The 14,521-nt window shown below is 32.7% G+C and overlaps 2 protein-coding genes across 2 annotated transcripts; both read left to right on the top strand.

Moving 5' to 3' along the window:
• Positions 1 to 274: 274 nt before the first annotated feature.
• On the top strand, positions 275 to 4,059 carry LOC139858121 (uncharacterized). Its single transcript, XM_071846974.1, has 4 exons — positions 275 to 1,760; positions 1,868 to 2,040; positions 2,147 to 2,370; positions 3,087 to 4,059. The coding sequence occupies exons 1-4, from the start codon at positions 275 to 277 to the stop codon at positions 3,856 to 3,858; spliced, it is 2,655 nt and encodes an 884-aa protein (XP_071703075.1). The 3' UTR covers positions 3,859 to 4,059.
• A 710-nt stretch (positions 4,060 to 4,769) lies between these two features.
• Positions 4,770 to 5,465, top strand: LOC139859816 (uncharacterized). Its single transcript, XM_071848587.1, has one exon. The coding sequence runs from the start codon at positions 4,770 to 4,772 to the stop codon at positions 5,463 to 5,465; it is 696 nt and encodes a 231-aa protein (XP_071704688.1).
• Positions 5,466 to 14,521: the final 9,056 nt, after the last annotated feature.

Here is a 14,521-nt window from a genome sequence, read left to right as displayed (position 1 = left end):
TCGTACCACCACCATCTCTCTATCGAAACTAACTCTAAAAAAAGGTACACTCGTTTGTATCTATATATCTCCATTATCTCTTATGTCAGCTCCTACTAGCGGACGAGATATTCCCCGCTGTCAAAGATTCTCCCCTTTCATACTCCTTAACTTTTTCACTCTTAAATTCCTATTTTACCCCTATCCCCAATTTATTCTCTCCTTTTTATTTTTTTTTCTAAATAAATAAATAAATTCTTTTTTTTTAACGAATTATTTGGTTTGTTTGTTAGTTATGGGCTGCGTAGGTTCTAAACCGGAAGACTCACCGGCGGTGGCGTTATGCCGTCAACGGTGTACGTTTCTTGACGACGCGATTCATCAACGTTATGCGTTAGCAGAAGCTCATTTAGCTTACTGTCACTCTCTTAAAAACGTCGGCGTTTCGTTACATCGTTTTTTTGATGTGCACTCTGCTGCTGCCGTACACAATAGTCGTCCTCCGTCGCCGGTGATTAAACCTCCGGTACAGAACGTCGGACATGATAATAATCATCATTCGCATTCGAATTCCGGTGATTCTCATCTTCACTTTCTTTCCGATTCCGATGAAGATTCCGATGAAGATGATGGTGACGGTACTATTCATCTACACTCCGATAATGACGGTCATGGTAAAGTTTTTTTACCGCCACGTCAGAATCAACAGAACGGTAATTTGATTTATAATGATCATCCTGAAACCCTAGGTCCTTCTTATCCCCCTCCCGGTTATCCGCCGGTTAATTACACTCCGGACGGTTATCAATCGGTTAATTATCCTCCGGCTGGTTATCCTCCGATTAATTATCCACCTGCTGGTTATCCTCCTTCAGGATACGGTTATCCGCCGGCGGGATATCCTCCGCCGGAATACGGTTCTAATCGTTACACAATGAATTTTATGAGAAAACAACCTACTCCGTCAGTAGTGTACCAGCAACGGCCAATGAATCCGGAAACTATGCGTTATGGTGAAGCTTCAACTTCATCATCATCTTATTATAACAATAACAATGGTTATGATTATCGGAACCCTAGTAATGAAAACCCTAGCTCTTCTTACTCGTATAACAATAATTACTCTAGTTATGGCGACTTTTTCGGTTCGAGGGAACCACCGTCCGGTGGTGGTGGTGGTTTCTCATCGCCGCCTGGTAGGAATATTCAGAATGAGGCGTCGACTTCGAAACAACCGCCACCGCCACCACCACCACCAACAAATTCCACGTGGGATTTCTTTGATCCTTTTCAGACTTTTGAGAGTTATTATCCTCCCTATACACCAACTAGTATGGATTCAAGTGAAGTGAGGGAGAAAGAGAATATACCTCCTTTGGAAGATGTAGATTATGAGGAAGAAATCGTTAAAGAAATTCATTCTTCAAATAAGACGTTTTTTGATGGCGGCAATGGTGGTGGTGGTGGTGGGGGTAATGTAGATTTGAAGAAAGCAGCATTGGTTGATGATGATGAGAGTGATGGCAGTTCGATCAGTGAGTTTCATTACAAAAGTGAACCGACTGTACATGAAGAAGAACCTGTTGAGTTTGAGGTTCATGTGGTTGAGAAAGGGGAGACATCTGGTGGAGGAAAGCCAATTAATGAGTTTCATAATGATTCAGAAGTTGTAAAAGAAATTCAAATTCAATTCGATCGTGCTTCAGAATCTGGTAATGAGCTAGCTAAGATGCTTGAAGTTGGAAAAGTTCCACACAACCGAAAGCATGCCGCCTATCAAGGTAACAAAATTGTTGTGAATTTCATTATTTGTTTACACTAATCATGTTTACATTCATATCTCATAGTTTTTAGCTGACTTTGGTTATAAAACGTTTTAATGTATCAGTTCCCTCAAAGATGTTAAATGCGTTTTCACCTTCATTAGCAGTAGCAGCTTTAAAAAATAGTGATACTGCCAACTTAGATGACAATGTTGATTTAAGGACGAAGTCTAATAATCTTTCATCTACTTTGCATAAACTCTATCTATGGGAGAAGAAATTATATGAGGAAGTTAAGGTATGGTAACATCATTCATGAATTATGTCCATAGAGTTGTATAATTAATTTATTTAATTGATTAATTGATAATTGATGAACTGAACAATGCTTATGTAATGTGTAGGTTGAGGAGAAAATGAGAGTACTCCATGACGAAAAGGATAGAAAATTAAAACGTTTAGATGAGAAGGGTGCTGAACAACAAAAAATTGATGCAACACGAACTTTCGTTAGGAGTCTATCAACCAAAATCAGAATTGCAATTCAAGTTGTCGATAAAATCTCTGAGCAAATTAACAAATTGAGAGATGAAGAGTTGTGGCCACAACTTAATGAGTTTATTAATGGGTATGTGCTACTTTATCTGTATAATATTTTTATTTGGCATAAAATGTATTCATTGGCCATAAAAGTACTGAAGCTCTTACACAAATAATGCGATTCAAGTCAATATTTATCCAATCGTTTATAAAAACGAAGAAACCATTTCTAATACATTAATGCTTAACCTGATAATTTTGATTTTAGTTTAATATTTTAAGGGCATGTCTATCATCCTGTAAGTTTATGGTTGATATTAGCATAGACAAAACCACTGTTGTAAAAGTCAGCTGAGTCGGTTAGGGGACTAGCCCGTCCAGAGTCGCCAAAAACACCTTAAAAGTCAGTCAACGCTAAAAAGTCGGGTTTGAGTCGGTCAAAGTCAAAATTTGGTCAAAAACTTAAGATTTTCTAAAATTAGATTCAGTGCAATATATCTATTTTATGTTTGATGTTTGATATATTAATGTGTAGTATATATATATGTTTTCTTTATTTATTACTTAAAGTCAATGTTGGTCAATGCCCGACTCATTCCCTACTTGTTCCTCGAATCGCGATTTTTACAACCTTGGACAAAACCAATTTGATACTCGGGTGGCCTAGAATGCTCATCTGTTATTTGTCTACTTTTGTGTAACTTTTTAAATGCATATGTTATCCCTAATAAAATCATTTACTTTTTTATTGGTTTAAAATGCTGCAAAACTGTGATTTAATAAATGAGAAATTCGTATCTCCAGGTTAACAAGGATGTATAGGTCAATGCTCGAGTGTCATAATAGTCAATGCCGTGCAATTGGGGCTGCTAAACGGTTAGACGCCATTGCCTCCCATAAACACTTTTCTGATGATAGTCTAGAAGCCACCTTACAATTAGAACACGAACTTCTAAATTGGACTTTTCGGTTCTCGTGTTGGTTTGGAGCACAAAAGGGTTTTGTGTCATCATTAAACAACTGGCTTCTAAAATGTCTTTTATACATACCCGAAGAAACCGCTGATGGGCCGGTCCCATTTTCACCCAGCCGAATAGGTGCACCAACCGTGTTTATAATTTGTAACCAATGGGCTCAAGCCGTAAGCCGAATCTCTGATAAGGAAGTTGTGGAATCGATGCGAGATTTTGTGAAAGTTGTTCTTCAGTTATGGGAAAGGGATAAGCAAGAAATGAGACGGAGGTTGGAAATGCATAAAAATATGGAGAGAAAAGTCAAGGATTTAGAAAAGGAAGATCAAAAGATTCATAAAGAGTTGCAAGTACTTGATAAACGTATTGTTTTGTCTGTGGGTGAAAATAATGGTCTTTCAGCTGTTTATCAGAGTGAAACTAGTAAAAGTGTTAGCGCTCAAACCAATTTAAGACTTGTTTTTGAAGCCATGGAAAGATTCAGTGCTGCATGTTTGAAAGTTTGTGAAGAGTTATTACAACGTATAGAAGAAGACAAAATTTCTAGGCAGCAAGAGAGAGTTTCATTTCGAAAAATGAAAAAAACGAGTAAAACAGAAGAATAACACGTTGCTAGATGGCTTTAAGAAGGTTTCAAGTTTTGTAAGTGGATTTAGTTTAGTTTTCTTTATGCATTAACATAGATGCAGTAGATAGTAGGGATGGTTTTTATCCAATTTTGGGTTCATTTGTTTTGTTAGTTTTCTCGTTTTCATATTGTGGGTCTGTTTTATTGGACCTGCAAAATGACGACGAGAAAGAATTAAATGGAATCCTTTTTATTAGTATGATTCCTGTGAATATCCATTTTTTGATATTCTTTGAACAGCTTTAGCGTATATGCAGTTTGCTAACAATTTTAATGTATTTTTTAGTAAGTTAATTATATGATTATTTTCTTTTGCATAAGTAAGAATAAAAATTATCATTATCATTATTATTATTAGTGATTATCATTATTATTATTAGTGACTAGTTTAAGATCCATAAAATTTGCAGGTTTTAGTCATGACATTATTCAAATTCAAATATGTTCTTTACTTATAATATTTGTTTGGAATGAATCAGTTGAAATAGCAGTAAATGTATAATGTGACACTGAATAAATAAATTTTTTAAATTATAATTGAGTATGTAAACAGTTATAGAATTTTGGACTTGCTAAGAGCATGGGGTGTCGATTCGATCAGTCCGGCGTCGCCACCCCCAAAACTTCCAACTGACCGTCGCCACCACACCAGCCCGGCGTCGGTGCAGCGTCGACCTGGCCGGCGTCGACTTTGGGTTGTTAATGATTAAGTGGGTCCCATTTTCAAATTACTAGCCGTTAAGCCTTCGGTTTCTTTTTTTTTTTGTTCTTTTTTTATTTTATTTATTAAACCTCTATAAATACACACACAAATCACATTCTATATACTCACACAAACCTCACTTCTCTCATTTTTTATACAATACAAATAATAGTTTATAAAATACAATGACTTATTCATCTTCCGACGATGTGTATACGATGCTTGCACTCGAAATGTTAGAGGCCGATCAAAGTGATGAGGGGGATAGTTCTAATGTTCGTTTAACGCGACGCTATATCAGACGTGATCACCATGAAGCACATGATCGCCTCATAAGAGACTATTTTGCTGAACGTCCGAAGTATAGCGAAGTGGAGTTCAAACGTCGATTTCGAATGAGGAGACGTGTATTCAACCGAATTATGGAAGGTATATTAAAATTTTCTGCAAATCGTTTACCTAAACATTTTGAATGGTTTCATGTTAAACCTGATTGCCGTGGCGAGTTAGGCATTAGTACACATTTAAAAATAACGGCGACACTTCGTCAGTTGGCATACGGTTATGCACCCGATGCATTAGACGAGTATTTACAAATGTCAGAACGTGTAGCTCGTGAAAGTTTACAAAATTTTTGTAAATGTATTACTGTTTTATATTCAAATGATTATATGCGCGAGCCTACTCGTGAGAACATGGAACGTTTATACGAGGTTCATGAGGAAAAACATGACTTCCCCAGCATGCTAGGTAGTATAGATTGTATGCATTGGGTTTGGGAAAAATGTCCGGTTGCATGGCAAGGCCAATTTAAGCGAGGAGATCATAGTCATCCAACTATTATGCTTGAAGCCGTTGCCTCATATGATAATTGGATATGACATGCTTATTTTGGGGTTGCTGGGTTAAACAATGACATAAATGTGTTAAATACCAGTCCTTTGTTCGAATCGATGCTTAATGATAATTTCCCAGACATCCCTTATGTTATTAATGGTGTGGAGTACAAAAGGGGTTATTATTTAGCGGATGAGATTTACCCTCAATGGGCATCGTTTGTTAAAGCGTATTCGAGTGCAGCTGATCCCAAGAGTAAATACTTTTCACGCAAACAATCTAAGGCAAGAAAGGATGTTGAGAGGACTTTTGGTATTTTGCAAGGACGTGGCATATACTATAACAACCTACAAGGGCTTATTCGTTGAAGGCTATTCAAAGAATTATGTATGCGTGTGTCATAGTGCATAACATGATAGTTGAAGATAATGAGTTCAACATTTCTGAGAATAATTGGGTGTATGAACCGGTTCAGAACATGCAAATTACTTGGTACGATAGATGTGAAGAGTATAAAGCCAGGACGAAGGAATTACACGATCGGGAGGTGCATGAACGTTTACGAGGCGATTTATTTCAACATGTTTGGGCTATTTGAGCTCAGGAGGAGGAAGAGGAGGCGGAGGATGAGGGGGAAGAGTGAAATTGGTCGAACATCTTTGGGCTATTCGAGTTACAAATAACGTCTTTATTATGCATTGTATTTTCATTTTGTAGTTTAATATTTAATTATGTAACTTTTTTTTATTATTAATGAAGTTTATTTTGTGTTAATATTGTTTTTTCAAATAATTAAATTAATTTTAAAAAATAATTAAATAATAATAACATACAATATTTTCTCTTTCCAAGACACTGAACTGACACTGAACTGACATTCTTCCCAATTCCCCTGTTTTTTTCACCAATTACAGTTTCCAGTGTCAGTTCAGTCAGTGTCCAGTCATCAACAAGACACTGAACTAACACTATTGAACAGACGCGTCACCACACCCAGTGCTCTAAGTTATTTTTCATGATTCCCAAAGATGACTAAAATGAGTTCAATCTTTTTAGGTAGTCATGAATTTGCCAATAGTAGTTGTTTGTGAGTGTAAGAATGTTTTTTATGTCATTTTAAGTTACTTCCACAGAAGTATCATGAAAAAGCAATATTAACTCAAAGTAGTTTATTAGACCGGTAGTATCGGTCACCACCAACGACGTTGGATGGTGACTTGGCAAAAAGCGCGTCCCACAAACCCAAGTATCAAGGCGTTGGATGGGGCTTGGATGGTGGCGTTCGTGGATTGGCAAAGGGGTGAGCAACACCCGTTGTTGTTTTTTTAATAATTTTTTTATTATTTTAAAAATATTATTTTTTATCCATTTTTAACTACTTCATCAATTATGTTTTAACACATTATCACAATATGTCCCAACTCACACCAAAAATCCACACCACCAATACTTCACATGAAAAACTCACACGTCATACTCATAAAAAAAGTATAAAAAACAACCCACACCACCAAACCATGCCCCCTACACTACAAATAGATTAAAGTTGTAAAATTTGTTGAATGTGGAGTGATTCAAATAATGTTGATAATACCCAATCTTAAAAGAATTTTATGACTGTCAACTTTTTAATTGCTTCCGACATGTAAGTGATGTAATTTAAAATAGCTTAGTGATCACCTATATCAACAAATGATTTCTCAGCAAATGTATCAACTAAAGTGTCTTGTAAATTGTCAAATATCAGTCGTATTGTCAATCTCAACTTGAAACATATTAGATTTCAAGGATATCGTTTCTTTCACGGGCAAAACTGCATCTGTAGGTAATACGTTTGATGATTCGGCTAAAGGTATTGAAGACCAGGAGATAGATAAGGCTAGTATGCATCATGTGGATGAATCGTCAAGTGAGAACTCGTCTGATGAGGCGTTGAAAGCTAATGTTTCAGCATCTAAAATTAGCCCTATCAAGGATCCAATACCTGGATCTAATTCAGTGGAGTCACATGGCAAAGATAAGGAAGAAACTGGGTTAGATAATGATGGTGAAGGTTTTCCTAAACCTTCCTTTAGGGACATACTTGGTGCTCCTTCGACCACACGTAAGGTCAATTTCAGATTTGTTGAACAAAAGGGTGATCTCGAAGATGGAGTGGATGTAGCTATACCGTTAGCATCGGTGAAAGAAGCAACAACGAGGTATAATAATACCCTCTATGGGTATTTTCTTGGTAAAAGAATAGCATACCCTATGGTCCAAAACTATGAAGAAGCAACAACGAGGTATAATAATACCCTCTATGGGTATTTTCTTGGTAAAAGAATAGCATACCCTATGGTCCAAAACTATGTGTTGAATGTATGGCGGAAGTATGGTATTGAGAAGATTATGATGAATTCGAAAGGATTTGTCTTTTTTAAATTTTCGTCAGAACAAGGTATGAAGGATGTATTGGAAAATGGACCATGGATTATTCGTTCGATTCCAATTATTTTGAATAAGTGGTCACCAAATGTCTCGCTAACTAAAGAGGATCTTACGAAAGTGCCGGTGTGGGTTAAAATTCATGATGTGCCTCTTGCGGGATATACGGATGTTGGGTTGAGTACAATTGCCTCGAAAATTGGGAAGCCGTTAATGTTGGACTCATACACAAGTACTATGTGTATGGAGTCATGGGGAAGACCTAATTATGCTCGGGCACAAATAGAAGTGTATGCTGTAGTGACCCGTCCTAATCCATCTGGACGAATACATTACATTTGGTTACATCGCGAGGTACTTGACCTCTATATGATACATTTTACAAACATTGCATTCGTTTTTAAAAGACAAACTTTCATTTCATCGAAAGTTGACGATATGCATACCATTTCATAATATATCCAACTATAATTGACTTAGTATTAATCTTGATGAACTCGACGACTCGAATGCAACATCTTTTGAAATATGTCATGAATGACTCCAAGTAATATCTCTAATATGAGCAAATGCACAGCGGAAGATTTCTTTGATACCTGAGAATAAACATGCTTTAAAGTGTCAACCAAAAGGTTGGTGAGTTCATAGGTTTATAATAAACATTCATTTCCATAATTTTAATAAACCACAAGATTTCATTTTTCCATAAATATACATCTCATATCAGGCATTTCGCAAACTGCATAGAGATAAAAATCATTCATATGGTGAACACCTGGTAACTGACCCTAACAAGATGCATATAGAATATCCCCTATCATTCTGGGACTCCCTTCGGACATGATAAATTCGAAGTACTAAAGCATCCGGTACTTTGGATGGGGCTTGTTGGGCCCAATAGATCTATCTTTAGGATTTGCGTCAATTAGGGTGTCTGTTCCCTAATTCTTATATTACCAGACTAAAAAGGGGCATATTCGGTTTAATAATCCAGCCATAGAATGTAGTTTTAAGTACTTGTGTCTATTTCGTCAAACATTTATAAAGCAGCGCATGTATTCTCAGTCCCAAAAATATATATTGCAAAAGCATTTAAAAAGGGAGCAAATGAAACTCACGATACTGTATTTTGTAGTAAAAATACACATGACGACATTGAACAACTGAACAATGCAGGGTTGACCTCGGATTCACAAACCTATATCATTTGTATATTCATTAACACATATACTCGTAATCGAATAAATATATATTATTATTAGTGATGTAATTTATATATTTAATAATTTATAAATTTCAATATTTATATATATTTTCATTTTATATAATTGTTAATATAGTTAAGCTATGTGTATTAAGTACATTTATGTATATATAATCTTTACTTATAACCTTATTAACGTCATTAAAACTTTTATTTTCATAATCAATATTATTTTAATAAGTGACATAAATAACGATAGCTTTAATGTTAATAAATTTATAATTTTTTGTAGAAATGATAATAATAATAATAGTAATAATAATAATAATAATAATAATAATAATAATAATAATACTAATTTTTAATAATAACCATTTTTAATAATGATATTCATACTTATGTTAATAATAATAATAATAATAATAATAATAATAATAATAATGATAATAATAATGATAATAATAATAATTGTAATTATGATAATAATATTAAAGTTAATAATAATAATAATGTTAATTCTAATACTAATGTTAGTAATAATAATAACTTTTATTAATCATTTTAAAACTAATGATAATATTAATAATAGTAATACTAAATAATAATACTTGATAATGATAATAGTATTAGTAATAATAATTTATGTATATATAATCTTTACTTATAACCTTATTAACGTCATTAAAACTTTTATTTTCATAATCAATATTATTTTAATAAGTGACATAGATATTACTTGATAATATAAATAATGATAGCTTTAATGTTAATAAATTTATAATTTTTGTAGAAATGATAATAATAATAATACTAATTTTTAATAATAACCATTTTTAATAATGATATTCATACTTATGTTAATAATAATAATAATGATAATAATAATTGTAATTATGATAATAATATTAATGTTAATAATAATAATAATGTTAATTCTAATACTAATGTTAGTAATAATAATAACTTTTATTAATCATTTTAATACTAATGATAATATTAATAATAGTAATACTAAATAATAATACTTGATAATGATAATAGTATTAGTAATAATAATATTAGTAATAATTTACTTACTATAAACATAATAATAATATGAAGTGGTAATTAATTATACTTAATACTAATAATTATAATACTAATAATATTAATAATAATCAAAACAATGATAATAATAGTGACAATAATTATAACAATAATGAAAATATCAATAATAATAATAATAATAATAATAATAATAATAATAATAATAATAATAATAATAATAATAATAATAATAATAATAATAATAATAATAATAATAATAATAATAATAATCATCCTAATGTTCATAACACATAATAATAAAAATACTAACAATAATAATAATTATAATACTTAATAATAACAATGACATTAATAATAATGGATTTTAAGAATAAAACTACCTTTAAGACTATCTTGCAAAAACAAGTGCCCAGAATGAGACTCGAACCCGTGACCTCCCGCTCAACCGCAACACTCCCAAACCATCCGACCATGTTTACTTTTCTGATTATATTCGGTTCCAGTTTATATATCACTCGTATTCGCTATGCTTCTTCTTCATCAACCCAAACCCAAAATGACTCCAACACCAAACCTAGGTTAAAATTAGTATTGGTATATGATGTGCGTAGAGGTGTATACAAAATAGTTATATTTTTACAAGAAAATACTATTAAATACGATACAATTTTACACAAGATATTTATTTATTTATAGAATGGATATACCTAAACCTTGCTACAACACTTATAGGCAGTGTACCTAATCGTACAGTAGTGTAGTTTTTAGTAAGTCCGGTTCGTTCCATAGGGATCTTAGCCAAGTTTAACGCTATATTTTTAACTTATGATTGTAAAAATACAAAAATATATATAAGTAGTATTATTATTATAAAAGGGGGTTTTTACCGTTTAATGACCGGTTTGTCGATTTTAAAACTTTAGTCGCAGTTAAAACCTAATGTAAAATATTAAAAATAAATATAACTTAAATTAAAGCGTAAATTAAATAACGATAATGAAATTGCGATAAATAAAAGTGCGATAAAATAAAATTGCGATAATTAAAGAGTACGATAATTAAAAGTGCAATTAAATAAAATGACAATAAATAAAAGTGCGATAATTAAAAGTGCAATTAAATATGAAATAAAATAAATTATGCTTATTTAAACTTCCGTAATCATGATGTTTGACGTGTTGATTTTAGTTTATTCCCATGGGTTAATTGTCATTTGTCCTGGATTATTTGATATGTCCATACGGATTTGTCCATAATAGTCCATCAGTCATAATCATAAAATGCGGAAGTCTTCGTCAAATTATTCTTATTCCCGAAGTCAAATATTCTAACTAATTGGGGATTCGAATTGTAACAAGGTCTTAATACTTTATTTAATGAATACACCAGGTTATCGACTGTGTGTAGTCCAAGGTTTTACTACTTTGTTAACAATTACACCAATTACCCTTGAATGTAATCCACCCCTGTTTCAACAAGTCTATTAACTATTAATCCAGTTCCGTGTCCGGTAAAATGAACAATTATTGGTATTTATAGATATCCCGCCCACCGTACCCAGTCAAGCGTATGTGATTATATATAAATACGTCAAATTATAAGTCTATATATTAAATTAACGAGGTATCATTTAGTTAATATAAAGCCCATTAATAGCCCATAGTCTAATTTCCACAAGTGTTGTTCTTTTGTCCAAACCCCAATTATGGTACAAAGCTCAATTACCCAATTTTAATATTTAGCCCAACATCACGATTACTTCGGCATTAAATAAGCATAATAATAACTTAGCTACTAGACATTAATTTAAAAAGGTTGAACATAACTTACAATGATTAAAAATAGCGTAGCGTTACACGGACAGAATTTCGACTTACACCCTTACAACATTCGCTAACATACCCTTATTATTAGAATTTAAAATTAAAATTAAAATTAAAATTAATATATATATATATATATATATATATATATATATATATATATATATATATATATATATATATATATATATATATATATATATATATATACGTTGAGATTGAGGAGAAGAAAAAGATGTGTTAATTGATTACCAAACTGCGAAATTTATAGGAGTGTGGCCAGCTACCTACTGCCATGCGATCGAAAATGCACCTCCAGGCCATGCGATCGCATGGCCTCTTTTTCCAGCTCACATGAGCTTGTTTTCTTTCTTGCCGACGGTATTTAATAATAATATAATATATAAATAATTTATAGAATTATTTAAATATTATATTATATTTGTGTGCATAGTTGACTTGTAATTTTTAGTCCGTTGCGTCGAGCGTTGAAAGTTGACTCTGGTCCCGGTTCTGGATTTTCGAACGTCCTTGCGTACAATTTAATATCTTGTACTTGGCGTTTTGCGTCTTGTACTCTTGTAATTTTGAGACGTTTCTCATCAATAATTTGAATCTCTTTGATTGTACTTTGTACTTTTTAGCTCTTTGGTCGTTTGCGTCTTCAATTCGTCGAATCTGTCTTTTGTCTTCACCTTTTATTATTTAAACAAATATCACTTGTAAATAGAACAATTGCAACTAAAAGCTTGTCTTTCTCGAGGGATAATGCTTTGAAATATATGTTCGTTTTTAGCATTATCAAATATTCCCACACTTGAGCGTTGCTTGTCCTCAAGCAATATAGTCTTGAAATAAATATATACTAGAATCACTTCTTTATTCTTCACACTTTGTACATCAGTGATTTCTATACGGCGGTATGAACAATGGTAGTAACGATGTGGTTTACAGTCCCACATGACTATAAAAATTTAGATCCTTTAGGAAATTGGATCTTTATGAAAACATTTGATCTTTTGAAAATCTAGCTTTTACCCTAGATAAGTTTTCCGGAATAACCCTTCACCGGTGTTTGCAAATTGTTTTTGTGGGTTTAGTGGGTTTCAGATTTGAAAATTTTAGCTCAAAACTTGCGGTTTTGTGTCACCCACTTGCTAACCTTGTATTGGAAAAGTGTAACGTCCTCCCAATAGGGTCTGGAAGGAACGTCACTAATATCAAAACATACCAACATATTATAATAAACGAGAACAATATTAAATGATGAATTTAACTTTAATGAGTACGCAGCGGAAAATGAAATGTCGTTACAATGACAGGAATAACAATATCGTAAATGTTCACATGCAGAAGTAATAAATGCGATATCTCTTGATCCTATGTCCAAGTAGCATCACATAAGCAGTAAGTATAAGAGCTTGAATCAAACAGCACCTGAGACAAAACATGCTAAAGTGTCAACCAAAAAGGTTGAGTGAAGTTCATAGGTTTAACAAAAAGTTTGTCGTTGTTTTAGACCACAAGATTTATTTTGTAAAGTTGATCTCCCGCAGGATCAAAAAGTTATGCCAATGCGTGATATTTAGACTAAACGTTCAAGTTTGCCCCATGACAAGTTGTGTCTGTCCTTGTCGGTTTAATTTCATTATTAAGTAATACAATGACTTAGTCAAATGTATCGGGGACGTTACTCCCGATAGGCCTACCCCCAATAATTAAGCATGCTGCAGCAATTAAAAATATCACTGTAGGGACTTAGTCGGACATAGCCGGGTATAACATAGATTAACAGTTTGGTACTTGTGTCTAAAGTGTAAAAAGTAAAAACAGCATGTGTCTCACCCCAAGTAAAAGTAAGTAAGTTTTCTAGCAATTAAAGGGGGGCTATGAATTCACCTTAGTAAGTAGAGAGAGAGTTATTCCTCGGAATAAAGAGTTGAACGAGTGAGCAGGAAAGTCAACCTATTGACATTTAAGAGTAGTTAAGTGTTTTGCCCATGTTTAAGTTTAAGTATGTGTTTAAGTATAGTTTGTTTTACTAAGTTTCTATTCCTAGTAAGTTACTATTTTTATAAAGTTTCCATTTTTAGAAAGTTTCTTATTTTACTAAGTTTCTATGACTAGAGAGTTTCTACTTTTATCAGTGTTTTCCATTTTAGGATACTTGTCGTATTAGATAAGCTTCCAATCACCCCTTTCCCTTCGAATGGCTAATTTAGATCTAGGGGCTTGAGCCATAGGACCCTTTAAATCGGAAATCCAAACCCTCTGCCTAGAATCTCATAGAAACCATTCGTCAAGAAAGTTCGAAGATCTATACATCTCTAATACATATCCCAAAATGTTTTTATGTTACAATATAAGTAGTAGGTTATAGGTGCTAGTAATAGTAATAGTAATAGTGTATACATGTTATTTATTTTATTTTTAATTGCATATAATTTATAACATTATTTACATGTTTCGGAAAAAATAATAACCGAAGTAAAAAGTAAAAAGTAAAAAGTAAAAAAATAAAAAGTAAGAAAAGAATACTTACTAGTAGTAATTCTTCAAAGAGAGAATGAGAGAAATTTTGGTGTGAGTTTGAATGAGA

This window comes from Rutidosis leptorrhynchoides, chromosome 7 (genome assembly GCF_046630445.1).
Source record: "Rutidosis leptorrhynchoides isolate AG116_Rl617_1_P2 chromosome 7, CSIRO_AGI_Rlap_v1, whole genome shotgun sequence".
Classification (NCBI taxonomy): Eukaryota; Viridiplantae; Streptophyta; class Magnoliopsida; order Asterales; family Asteraceae; genus Rutidosis; species Rutidosis leptorrhynchoides.
Note: the sequence above shows the minus strand (reverse complement) of the source record. Positions and strands in the feature narration are given on the sequence as shown.

What these genes read in the sequence shown, in the direction of transcription:
- LOC139858121 (XM_071846974.1), top strand. Translation starts at nt 275, where the DNA reads ATGGGCTGCGTAGGTTCTAAACCGGAAGACTCACCGGCGGTGGCGTTA. An exon ending in AATTATATGAGGAAGTTAAG is followed by an intron (nt 2,041 to 2,146) that starts GTATGGTAACAT and finishes TGTAATGTGTAG; the next exon opens with GTTGAGGAGAAAATGAGAGT. An exon ending in CTTAATGAGTTTATTAATGG is followed by an intron (nt 2,371 to 3,086) that starts GTATGTGCTACT and finishes TCGTATCTCCAG; the next exon opens with GTTAACAAGGATGTATAGGT.
- LOC139859816 (XM_071848587.1), top strand. Translation starts at nt 4,770, where the DNA reads ATGACTTATTCATCTTCCGACGATGTGTATACGATGCTTGCACTCGAA.